Source organism: Medicago truncatula, chromosome 1 (genome assembly GCF_003473485.1).
Source record: "Medicago truncatula cultivar Jemalong A17 chromosome 1, MtrunA17r5.0-ANR, whole genome shotgun sequence".
NCBI lineage: Eukaryota > Viridiplantae > Streptophyta > Magnoliopsida > Fabales > Fabaceae > Medicago > Medicago truncatula.
The window spans coordinates 19489685-19503243 of NC_053042.1; the positions used below are offsets into that span (position 1 = coordinate 19489685).

Sequence of the window (13559 nt, forward strand, 5' to 3'; positions counted from 1 at the left end):
GTGTTTGGTTTCATGGAAATTTGTTTAAAATCTATTTTTTAGTGATTTGTAGGATTTGAGATCTAGATTGTTAGGGTGGTGTATGACTTATAAGTTTGGTTTCTTTCAAGGATCTATAGGAAAAGAAGGTACTATTCACCTCCGAAGGTAATTGTGGGGTTGTTTCTCAACAATTTAAGGTTCAAGGGGGTCGAAGCGGAGACATAACAAAGATGAATTCTCAGAGTAGAAGCTTAAAGGATTTCGTGCAAAATTAAGATTTCAAGATGTTGTGGCTGTCCCGATTCAAGAGGACTTAGAAGATTAGATCTTGTGTGATTTCTTAGCATAGATGATTAGGAATCGAAAGAATTTTTGTAATTATATGCTTGTAAACATTTTCATCATAGTAGAAACCCGTAGAAGAGACGTATTCTTCTAAGAATAGAAGACGTACCCCTAGAGAGGACGAAAAGGAGGAATCTCTACAAATCTCGGTGTCCTTCTCTCCTTTAATTGTGATATATATGAATCTATTTAATTAATGAATTGGTTACCATTTGATTATGAGTTTATTTTGTATCAATTTGATCTCTATCTTTAATCACTTGCTATAAATTTAGTCCTTAGCATATTTTCATAATGAATAATGAGTAAAATTGACAAATGCAATGGCTTAGTCCTATTTAAAATATTCAAAACTCGTCATTTTCACTCGAATGGGTCTCTTGTTTAAAGTTGTGAACTTTAATTTTTCTTATATTAAGGACGGATGGGAGGGGCGCGGTTATCGTGCATAAAGAAATCCTTATGCACCCTACATAAATCCAGAAATGGTTTATGTGAGTTGTACTCCAAAACCATTAAATATACTTAATGGTTTCCAGCACCCTGCATAAAATTATGCCAAAATCATTTTACTGTGGAAATGGTTTCTGTGAGTTGTACTCCAAAACCATTTCTAGATTTATGCACCATAACCGCACTCGGATGGGAGTACTTCACATCATCATATGTTAATCCATTGTATAAGTAGCCTTAACCAAATTTGATTTTGTCACTACTATTTCTTTCTTCTGCATTCTTACCGTTTTTATTAACTACTTTCTTAATCCTTTACTCTCTCATTTCCTTGATCCTTCAAATTGTTGTCTTTTATTTTCAACATCATCAACATGGCTCAATGTGATTTCTAAAATCTTTCTCACAACTACGATAATGATGAGGAATCTGTTATCAATTTTTTTTTCTTTGGGTTGGTCTAATGATGTTGGCTTGAGATCTTAAAATATGCTCCTTTTAAGATCTCAGATTCGATTGTCATTAATGTTAAATTTTGTTCGTTAAGTCCATAGAGAGACTTTGGCTTTAAATGGGACCCTAATTGTGGGATTAGATGCATCAGATTAGTCGGTCTCTAGTCGGATACCGAGTTCTCAAAAACAAAAGAAAAAAATCTTTCTCCTTTTGCTCATTCAAAACGTGATAATATGAGTTTGTTGAATCTCTCTTCAACTTATGATTTATCAGAAGATAGAGTAGTGCTAGCAACATTCTCTTCTTAACAGTATCTCTACCACTCACCTTCTTATTTGCTTAAATCATGGTGGATCTCACACTTTAGAAACGGGTTCCACTAAAATGGTGGATCATACATTGGTTTCATCCAATAAAAAAATGAGTGTTGAAGAAAGTCTTGAAGAGATAGTGTCCCTAACATTCCTCCAAAAGATATGTTGTTTCTTAAATATTGCATCGGTCTAAGGGAGCTCTTTGGCTTGCCTTTCTTTTGCGATTGGTTCACCATAGAAGGAAGGTCAACCAATTTGCGATTTTTCACTCATCCAACGCCTATTTACTTGAGGTGATTGGCTTTGCTGGGGATTTCTCAGGCACAACAATGGAAGACTTAGGGGTTTTTAAGGACATTTTGTGTGGATTGAAGCCCAGTTTCTACAAAATATTTACACATTTTTTTCTTTTTCAAAACAATTTTATTTTTTGTTACTTTCTCGTAAAGAAATTATTGTATGCCATATTACTATAAGTAAAAACATATTACAAGAACCACTGTATCCACATGCCTACTTTCTCTTCTTAACCCTATTTTATTTTTTCTATTTTTCCCATGCAAGTTACGACTAAGCCATTTGTTAGATGTCATGAGATAATAGTGTTAATCTTTGTCACTTTAAATGAAAACAATTTTTTTTAAACTACTAAACCCGCTCTTTGAATGTATGAAAGTGATGCCTATGATATAAACTAAAAAGGTAATATTTTTATATAATTTTATACTTCTTGGAACTATTATATGATGATTTTATGTGTGTGACTTATAGTAGTGGATGAATATGATGATGAATGCCTTTTTTAAGTATGGTGATGAATGTTTGTTCAATGGATGTTGTGTGTGTGATAGAGAGATCTAGTTATTTTGTCATGGCTCATGTGTGCATAAGTCTTCTAAAAGAAAATTGTTTTGCGTTTCCATTATTGTAGTGGTTATTTTGGATTTTGTTGGAAGATTGTATGGAAAATAGTTTTCAAAGAGACACGGCTAAGACATTGATTTTTTAGAAATGTTATTTGAACAACTATTTGTTTGGACAATTCATGGGACAACTAAAATATAAGTATTGGCACAAAAATCAAAGCAATGAAAAGAGAAAGTAAAAATATAATGTAAATATGAGAGATAAAGTTGTTAAAAAATTGTCACAAAATGGTTGTTCAAATACTCATTTCTCTTGATTTTTTGTTCAATGTGGTATAAAATTATGTTGGTACATCATGGTAGCGAGCATCACACAATGCATGTCAGCACTGTTCCACAAATCGAGTGTTAACTCGTAAATTCGCCCGAGTTTACGTTTTTAGGTGGCAAAAACGTGTTAACTCGGACGTAAACTCGGTTTTTGGTGAAATCGGAAAGTTTGACCGAGTTAACATGTGTTAAACTCGTGTAAACTCGTCCGAGTTTACCTTTGATTTTTTTATTTATTTTTTTGGTTATTATTTTTGTCTCATTTTTTTTCAAAATCCAATTTTTTTTTCAATCCCAAGGTGTTGAAATGTTGTCTTTACGGTTAACATAACTCGTTTTTTCCATGCTTGTTATGTACAGAAGCTACGCCTATGCGTGACAATGACATACATTGAATTTTAGGGAATGCATTCAGAAGCTTGTTATTATTGATTGATTTGAAATCATTCAAATATATTACTTGCTCAAGTATTTAAATGAGAAAATGGTTTTATTGAAAATCCTTTTGGGTTAGACTTGGGTGCTATGTTATTTTTCAACTCTTTTGAAAGCTTGAATTTATTCAAATATCAGAACCGGCGGTCTGAATCGACTCAAACAAGTCAATGAGTTTTGTTCTCCTTTTGAATCGATTCATTGTTGCACATAAGGGTCGTCAAATCGATTCAATCTTCATACACTGCCCATAGTTAAATCTAATAATATGAATTGATTCAGAAAGTGTATTTTGGAAGGAAAAAAAATTGCTATTTTTTGCACTATGCACCCACACCTATAAATACAACATTCCCTCGTTTTATCCATTCATTACTTTTCTTTTTATCTCTCAAAAACCATATTAAAACACTTTCTTCATAATTCTTTGTGAGAATTAGTTATAGTGTTAGAGGTATAATCGTAGGTTGTGTAATGATTTGAATATTTTAAGAAATTTGAGGTGCTCAAAGTTCCAAAGGACACAAGAAGGCTTTCTTTTCACTTTTACAAGCTAGGGGATTTTTCTAGTTTATCAACACTGAATAAAATCAAAGGAATCTATGTGAAAGAATGAATCTTTACGAAGATTGCCGAAGGATCTCACATGATTGAATATTAGAATGATTGAGGCATCAAATTCATGGATCTCGGATTCTTCATAGTTCTTTGTGAGAATTGGTTCTAGTATTAGAGGTACAATCGTGTGGTTATGTAATGATTTGAATATTTCAAGGAATTTGAGGTGCTCATAGTTTCAAAGGACACAAGAAGGCTTTTTTTTTTTCCGTCTATAAGTTAAGGGATTTTTTTACTTTATCAACACCGAAGGAAATCAAAGGAATCTATGTGGAAGAATGAATTTTTACGAAGATTGACAAAGGATCTCACAAGATTGAATTTGAAGGGTTGAGGCAACAAATTCGTGGATCTCGGATTAGGATCAATTTAGAGACGATCTTACTAGGGTATTGGTCATCTTTTGGGTTAAAGAGTAACAAGATTCTTTGAATGCTTGTAATCAATCCTTGTAGAACATCGTGTATCATAGCGGAATAACATATATTTTTTTATGAAGAGTGGACGTACCCAAATCAAAGAATCATGTGTTAAGTGATTGAATGCATTAGAACTCTTTTTTCTTAGAAGGATTTTATGTTTTCAATTATTATTATTAAATCACTTGTCATAAATGAAATTAACTTGTTAATGATTTTATCATTGATTAAATATTTGTGATTTTTATTGGTAGTGATTTCTTTGTTTAAAGTATAGGTTTGATTTCCTGACCAAAAGAAAAAAAATATAGGTTTGAAATAAGATAATTAAAAAAAAGGGGAATATAATTATTGTTCGAGCATCGAAAGAGATACACAAGTTATTGTTTGAAATGGAAAGAAAAAAGTACTATAGTATTCTAGATGACAACCTAAATAGTCATTCGGTGTCGGTCATTTTAAACCGTCTGATTGGAGAATCAATCACGCTGGATACAGACAATGGAGATGATGAAGGTGAAGGTGAAGATGATGATGAAATGGACGGTGGTGATAATGAGTGTTTACATGCTTCTTCTAGCTTCGGTTTGTTGTTGATTGCTACTCCAACCTCCCTTGTTGCCATGTAACCCTTCAATCGTTTCACATCACATAACTTCACTGGCTTTATTATAAAATCCTTTGCACCTTCTTCCAAACATCTACATATTTTCAATATTTACAAATCATTTATTTTTTCTACTTCATCACAATTTCTAATGGTAACTAATAACAATAAGAATTTTAAAAAATAGTTGATTTACTATGTTAAAAGTTATGTATGCAACAAATTAACAATAATGATTTATTTTTTTGAAGATAACAATAATAATAATAATTTATACTTATATATAATGGTGATATATTTTTTTAAGCGTCTCTTTTCTTTGGTCAAAAAATACTTTTAAATAAACTTGCTTATGAAAAAAATTATATTATTTTTGTCATTGAAAACATTAAGGATTCATATTACATCTGTTATTTTTATATCATCAGTGTTATTAAAAAGTATAATCATGGTTTATTACGGTTTAAAATTCATAGATATCTATTTCATACTTCCCCTCAAAAAACATCTATTTCATACTTATTCTTTTAATCAAAATTAAAATTTCACAGAATACAATATTCTTAATTTAGATGCGTTAGTGAAATAAAAAGGGACAAAATTATCTAATAAAAATAATAGTACCTGTCTATACGTGGCAAAACATTTTCAGAAGACATAATCACCACGGGAATTTCTTTAAAAGTGGACGATTCCTGCATCAAAATGACAATTTCGGATCAAACTTCACTAACAATATAATCAAAAGAGTGAAAAATAAATTATGATAATGATTTTGTCAATGGAATTGTGATAATGAATTTGAACCTTAATTTTTTTTAGCAACTCATAACCAGTCATTTCTGGCATGCAATAATCTGTAATAACAAGATCCACCTTCAAAGGCTAAGGAAACAAAAACAAAATAAAATAAAATCAGTAAATTAATATTTTATAGTAAAAGAATAAAATAAAAACTACAAGAAAAATAAAAAATTGCCACGTACAACAGAACCATCAGATTCAGAATTCTCTCTCTGCTCATCCAACCCCAAAAATTGCAGTGCTCTGATTCCACTATCCACAGCAGTAACTAGTTCTCAAACAAAAACAAAAATCATCAACACATTAAATTTTAAACAGTAATAAAAAAAAATAATACTCTATGAAGCACGGATACGAACATGACACGTGTAATTATATGTATCAGTGTCATGTCAGTATCGGACACAACACATGTTCGAGATCAGAACACGTCTAATCTAAGAAGTATTTGTGTTTCATGAATAACACTAAATAAAATCACAAACTCACCTTTACAAGCAGAAATCTTGAGCAACCTTTCAATAACTTTCCGATCAATGAGACTATCATCCACAGCCAAAACATGAACCTCTTCAGAATTTGTCTCCATCACTTCTCACTTGAAGAAAAACAAAGCACCAAATAGGTTATGTTATGTTGTATTTTTGTAGGTGTCTAAACCTTAAATATAGTGTGACAATGTGATATGTTATGTTGTACCTGACCAATTTTTTGTATGATCAAATTTCCCGCTTTGTTCTCTAACTTTAAAAGTCTCTTTTTTAATTTAGCAAAAAATGATAGGGAATCAAATCCTTCTTTTACCTCTTTAATTTGTTTTGATTTTTTTGTTGATTTTGTTTTTGTGGTAAAGGTTTCTATTTTTTTCAATAATAATAATAATGTAGAAGATATTCTGCTGATTCAAATTTGATTAAAAAAAGTAAGGTTTTGATGGTTTTTATCAAAATAAAAAAGTAAGGTGTCGATGGGATTTTCTGTGGACTGGCATTTACATTTTTAGCTTATGTTTAAGCTTATGTTTTTTTAAGTAGAGATTTCTTTTCTTTTTTTTTTTTAAGAAGTTTTAAGAGAATATTTCTTATTTCTTAATTATTCGGAGGATAACGGATGGAATTTTGGCAAAACTCTGAAAAATGCAAGCTCATAATCAATCAAATAAAAAAAGATTATAATTTCTTTTTTAAAGGGTATAATTGTTTTTTTGAAAGAAGTATAATTGATTTTTATGTACGTACTAGTATATAACCCTTTTAATAATTAATAAAGATCATCGTGAGTTTAGCTCAGTTGTAGAGATATTGTATATTTATATGCAGGTCGAAGTTCGAACCCCGGACACTCCACTTCTCCGTTAAATTGTGTGAGTTTTAGCCACTAAACTACTTGACAAAAAAAAATCAATAAAGATACTTTTTACTGCCCCTATAAAAAAAGAAAGATACTTTTTAATATAAGAAAAAAAAACTTTCTGCTCAATTAATAATAGAAGATTGTGCCTTTTTTTTTAGGAATAGAAGATTGTGCCTCTAATCTCCAATTGCATGGAAAGATTAGAGTGGAATGATTTCAATTTTTTTTATAAAATCAAGAACACTATAAAAAAAATGGCTTTTATATGAGATACTTACTCATTTATACAAAAAAAAAAAAAAAAAAAAAAAAAATTCACAATATATGATTTTGTTTTTTTAGTCAAATAGGCTAATGGTACAAATTCATTAAAACAAAAGAAATGATATTTATACAACCATTTTGTTACAACTTTTTGACAATTTTCTCTCTCATACTCACATTATTATCTTATTCTCTCTCTTCCTTTTCTCTCTCCATTGTTTTTGACCAATGAAAAGAGAGAAGAAAAAAAATTGTCGCAAAAATTGTATCAAATGGTTGTTCAAAATATCACTACTCTTAAAACAAGTAAGAAATTCGACCTCTACGAATAAAATGCAATGTTCATACCGACAATGATAGTTTCAATTTTTAATATATTATAATTAATTTTTTTGATAGTCATTTAATCAATAAGCTTGCATCATCTTTAATTCAATATCTTATATTTAAGATTATAATAACTACTTAATAAGCTTACTTTAATCAAAATATTATTCTATTTCTTTCCTTTAGAAATATTCCTTAATCCGTGTACAAATTTTAATTGATTTCATTATAAAAGATGGTTAATGGATGACTGGAAATGAGTGATTATAACTATAGTTATATACAATTAAAATCAATATCACTTATGTCAAAAAATAAAACTCATAAGATAATGCAAACCCGTACTTTACTAAATTAACTCAATTAACTAATCTCAATTGTATATGGAAAATTAATGATTTTATACGCTAAGTCCATGTTACTTTAGAATTTCTTTTTTGAAGAAATTAAAATGGGATATATCAACAACGGCGATGGAAACTCCTCAGTACAAGGTGTATCAGAGGGTCTAACCCAAAAAAAACAGTCACAATGTATAATTACAAAAATAAGGTCAGTCGATACCTAGACAAAGTAAAAGGTCCGACCACCAGCTCTTAGATCTGTACACAAAAGTAGTTTTATTGGCTTTTAACCACCACAATGAATGAAGTTTAACTTTTTCTAAGAGCTGTTTAATAGGTGTTTCAACGTTATTGAACAGTCTATTATTTCGTTCATTCCAAACCAGCCAAACGCAAAGCAGCCAGATTAATTGTAAGAACGATTGTCAAGCCTTTAAATTCTTTTTGGAATTACAAGTCAAACAGCACAAAGATGGTATTTTCATTTGTCAAGAAAAATATATCAAAGATCTTCTTAAAAAATATAAGATGAATGAAGACAAGATTATGACTACACCTATGCATTCTTCATCAAATCTACAAAGATGAAAATGGAAAAGATTTCCCTGAGAAAGAATATAGAGGAATGATTGGATCTCTTTTATATTTAACTGCTAGTAGACCTGACATTGTTTTTGCAGTTGGCTTATGTGCTAGATTTCAAACTGCACCAAAAGAGTCTCACTACATTGCAGTTAAAAGAATTTTCAGATACCTTGTAGGCACTCCAAGTGTCGGTCTATGGTATAAAAAGGGAACACGCTTTGATCTTATGGTATATTATGATGCTGACTATGCTGGACATAAATTAGAAAGAAAAAGTACAAGTGGTGCATGTCAACTCCTCAGAGAAGCTTTAGTCAGCTGGTGTTGTAGAAAACAAAGTACTATAGCATTATCCACCACAGAAGCTGAATACATTTCCGCTGCAAATTGCTGCTCTCAGGTATTATAGATCAAAAATCAATTAGAAGATTTCTCTCTCAGGTACACAAATATTCAAATATTGTGTGATAATACTAGTGCTATAAATTTATCAAAAAATCCTATTCAACACTCCGTATCTAAACACATCGAAATTAAACATCACTTTATTCGTGATCATGTAAGTAAAAAGAAAGTTGTACTTGTCTTTGTTAACACAAACGATCAATTGACTGATATTTTTACAAAACCCTTGATAGAGGATCGTTTTCTTCTCTTAAAAAATAAATTAAAAATAATTAAAAACCCCTTCTTAAATTAATTTTGTTTATTCTTATCATTGTTTCAATTAATTTTGTCTACCACATGTATATTTATTTATATTTCTTTTAAGGAAAACACTAAAATGCATGACTAATGTTTTCGTTATTATTATACGACAAGACTAAAATGCTTCAATTTTAATTTTTATATCACTCAAGATAATTCATCTAACTTCTGAATGATTCTTATCATAAATATTAACTTGCACCTTCTTTTTTCTCACTTATCCAAATCACCCACGTTCTTTTTTTTGTCGTATTATTAACTGATAGCTAGTAAATAATACTTTAACATCTTGTTTTGTTATAAACATAAATATCAGGGGTCCAATAGTCTTTTTTTTAAGATTCAATTGTGGTTGCTGGCAAAAAAGTGTTAGGATTTGACCTTTACGTTGTTTTTTTTTTTTTTTGGTTTAAAGAGCAAACTGCAGCTGTCGTGCTTGTTGCTGCATGAAAGAGTGTCGTGCTATATAGCACCACTCTTCTTTTAAATTTCCTTCTACTCTCACGCGAACAATTTTTTTTTTTGGCAAGTATAATTTTCTTTAAAAATTCTATACAATACTGCATCTTTTCTTTCCATAAAATCGTACCCTTTCTCCACCTAATCCTCATTTAATCAAATCTATCTCCTATTTTCTCTCAAATCACGCACCACTCTCTCTCTTTTCGCAAAGCTAATCAGGCAAGATAAAATCCTAGCCATCCAAACTCTTCCATCAGAAAAACAAGCTAATCTAAAGTCATCATTCCATTATCTGATTACGTAGCCTTAACTCTGCACAAACCATCAACTCACACTATCACTATTGTATACCCTTCAATCTTCTTCTTCATATAGATCATTTCTTTCTTAATCCATTTCAATCCATGCTCAAACTAACAAAAAAAAAATGGAAAAACCAAAACAAACTTTCTCTGAACTTCTTTCCTCTGTCGATCAACATAATCTACCTTCACCACAACCCTCACCAAAACCTCCTCCTTCATTTACATATTCCCCACAAAAAATCACCACTACACCAAGTCTAACTCTCAACTCACAAATCGACCTTTCTCTTGTTCCCCTCCTAAGAGCTTTACAACATCAGCTCATATAAAAACTGAGTCTTTTGATAATTTCTTTAAACCAAACCCTAACATCAAATCAAAACCATCTTTCTCTAATGAACTCAGAAAATCCATTCGTTTATCCTCAAAACCATCAAGGATCTCTTACACCGATCTAGAAGAAGAGATCAGTCGTTGCATGCAAGATCAAAAGGCTTCAAAACGTTTCAAAACTTCCTCCTCAACCTTCACTCCTTATGCAAAAAGAAAAGATGTTGGATGAAATCATCTCCAATCAAAACGTTGCTGAAGAAAAAATGTTTTTGAATCCATATCCTACAAACACAGCCAAAAGACCCCTTTCATAAAGCAAAACCTTTGATTTTGATGACATCAAGAAAAAGGAAATCCAACTTGATGATGTTCTCAAGGATATTGGATGGAAACAATTCTGTGAAATTGATGAGGCCATTTACACAAATCTTGTTCAAAACTTTTATTCCTCTGCCACTATGCTTGAAGGACACGATGTGATTCTTTGTTGCATTAATCAAATTGATATCATTATCACTACTGATATTCTATCAAAAGTTTTCAATATTCCAAACTCTGGTATGATGATGCTCAACCTGCAAAAGACTATCATGTAACAACTTTGAAGAATGAATATAAGATTCTTCATAATTTGTGATCTCATGGCCTTTTACCTCGAAGTAGAGGCAAATATCGAGTCAATGACACTGATCTCATGGTTATCTATCATCTAACTCATGGCAAACGAGTTAACCTACCATATCTCATCATTCAACACATGATAAGTGCTCTCAAAGACAACAAAGAGAATGTTGGACTCCCTTACTCCATGGCACTCACCAAGATCTTCAAAGAAATCAAACTCTTCTTCATTGGAGAAGAGGCAGAATGACACTGGAAACCCTTCAACTCAAAGAATGTGTCTCACATTAAATTAAATTATAGTGATGGAGCTTTAGGACTTCATCAAATTCCAATTCCAAGGGAGGAATTTCTCAAGGTAGAGGAGGAAGAAAATCCTATTCACAGTCTTGTGAATGCAATAATTGTTGAAAGTCACAGGACCTCACAATTTGCTTCACTCAACTTCAAAATTTCTTCAAAATTTATGCTTCAACCCCTCATTTCAATCTCTCTAATGATCTCAATCTCTCATCTGGATTTGGAACTGCACTTGTTCCTATCTCTCCTGCTCCTATGCTTGATGTTTATAACTCTGCTTTGTTCGAATCAGACTGTTTGAACAAATTCATAGAATCTCATCCAAAGAATATCAATCAACTTCCTAGTGAACTACCTCCAATTCCATCTCACTTTAGCTCTTTTGGAAGTTTCAAGTCAACAGGAACTTCTCCAAGAAATGATACTCCCATTGAACCTGAAAATCCTATCATCTCAAATGAGATGATCTATGCTGAGCTCACTTCTCTTCATGCTGATGTTAATCACCTTCATGAGTCCTTTGCTGTTTTTCTTTTCACATATTGTGGTGTGGTGCCTCTTGCTCATGGTTTTCATGCATCGTCTTCCAACCCACCTCTACATGATCTTTAGCTTGCTCATTCACTGCAAATATAGAATGAGAGAGAGAGTACACATTAATATTAAGCTTAAACGCACTTTTCACCCTCTAATATTCAAAATGTAGCGATTTTGGTCCCCTTATTAAGAAAGGCTTAAATGTGGAAATGGTCCCTGCAAATATCCGGCGTTTTGGTTTTAGTCCCTATAAAAATATTTTTTTGGTTTTAGTCCTTGCAAATATAGAATATTTGGTTTTGGTCATTGTTATTTTGTTTTAATCCTTGTAAAATCATTTCATATTGAAATTGGTCCCTATAATAGCCAAAGTCCCCCCCCCCCCCCCACACACACACACACATATTTAGCTCCTTTTGCAAAACACCAATTTTGGCTCGATCAACGCATATCTCAAGTTGGATATCACATGTATACTTTTCGAATTAAAAAAAATTAAAAGCCACATATTTATCAATTGATTTAAAAAAACAAAAAAGGAAAAGAAAGAAGGAAGGTGCATGTGAGAACACACACCACCACCTCTCTCCCTCAGCTTCCTCTTTGTTCCTCTTCACTCTCTCGCTCATCTTCATCCTTGTTCTTCAAGCTTCATTATTCTTCTCCTGCTTCTTATTCACTTATACATTTCAATTTATGGATTTCCATATTTGAACACGGAGGGAGGCGAATCGAACATGAATCAATTTCTGGATTTCAATTTCAATTTCTAGATTTCCAGAACAAACACGGAGGGAGGCAAATCAATTCCTCAATTTTGATTTCAAATGAAAAAATCAACTTTTGATTCACGGAGGATGATGATGGTACATGAAGAATGACACTAGTGATGTTTTCTGGGTTTTGATGATGATTTCAATGAATTTTGCAGGAGGATGGGTCATATTCTAATTTGATGCATATTTTGTTGGTCAGATTATAAAGAGAAAGAAGAAGAATAAGAAAATCAAGGATGATGATGGGGATGAATGGTGATGCAGAATCTGGGGAGAGGATGGGTGTTGGTGATGAAGGATAAGGATAGATGTTAATTTTAATTTTGGTGATGATGAATCTGGACAGAGATGCATTATTCATAATGTTTTTTATTTTAATTTTTCTTTGTCTTAGGTAATTTCTAAAAAGAGAATATGAAGTTGTTGTGTTTGATGATTGTTGGGTTAAGAAGATGAATGAGAAGGAGATTGATGAAGAAAGAAGGGATAGAAGGAATGGTTGGAGCTTCTCACGCGTCCCCTTCCCCTTCCCATTCTCTGTTTTTTTTTTTTTTTTTTTAAATCATAAAATACACATGCATATTTTCCTTTATTTTTTTTTTGAAAAAAATATACGGTTGACAATTTTTGAAAGTATGTGGCGTGCCACGTAGAATTGACTGGATCAAAATTAGTGTTTTGCAAAAAGGGCTAAACATGAGGGGGGACTTTGACTAATATTTTATAGGGGACTGAAATCGTTACATTTTGAAGGTTGGGGGGTTGAAAAAATGTGTTTGTACCTTAAATTACAGTTCATAATGTAAATCGATTCTGAACCGAATTGAAACTGATTTGTAAAAAGGGTTTAGTTCAAAACTATATGAAATGGTTCAATGCAGTTCGGTTCAATTAACTAAATTATTTGAACACCCTTTAGAAAGATAGATAAGAGAGTGACTATGCACGAAATGAAAAGAACAAGTGACTAATTTATCATCAAATAAAAATATCATAAATTACTTTGGCTATCATG

General features: G+C 31.6%; 1 protein-coding gene across 1 annotated transcript; it reads right to left on the reverse strand.

Annotated features, from left to right (window-relative positions):
• Positions 1-4561: 4561 nt before the first annotated feature.
• Positions 4562-5514, reverse strand: LOC25483207 (two-component response regulator ARR4). The gene is made up of 2 exons (XM_024775140.2): positions 5450-5514; positions 4562-4919 (listed from the first exon to the last, which is right to left on the reverse strand). The coding sequence occupies exons 1-2, from the start codon at positions 5482-5484 to the stop codon at positions 4658-4660; spliced, it is 297 nt and encodes a 98-aa protein (XP_024630908.2). The 5' UTR covers positions 5485-5514; the 3' UTR covers positions 4562-4657.
• Between the last annotated feature and the right edge of the window lie 8045 nt (positions 5515-13559).

Bases quoted from the DNA above. Each gene is read 5' to 3' on its own strand.
- LOC25483207 (XM_024775140.2), bottom strand. From the start codon at position 5,484: ATGTCTTCTGAAAATGTTTTGCCACGTATAGACAG. The intron at 4,920-5,449 runs GTACTATTATTT...GAAAATATGTAG, and splicing joins GTTTTGCCACGTATAGACAG to ATGTTTGGAAGAAGGTGCAA.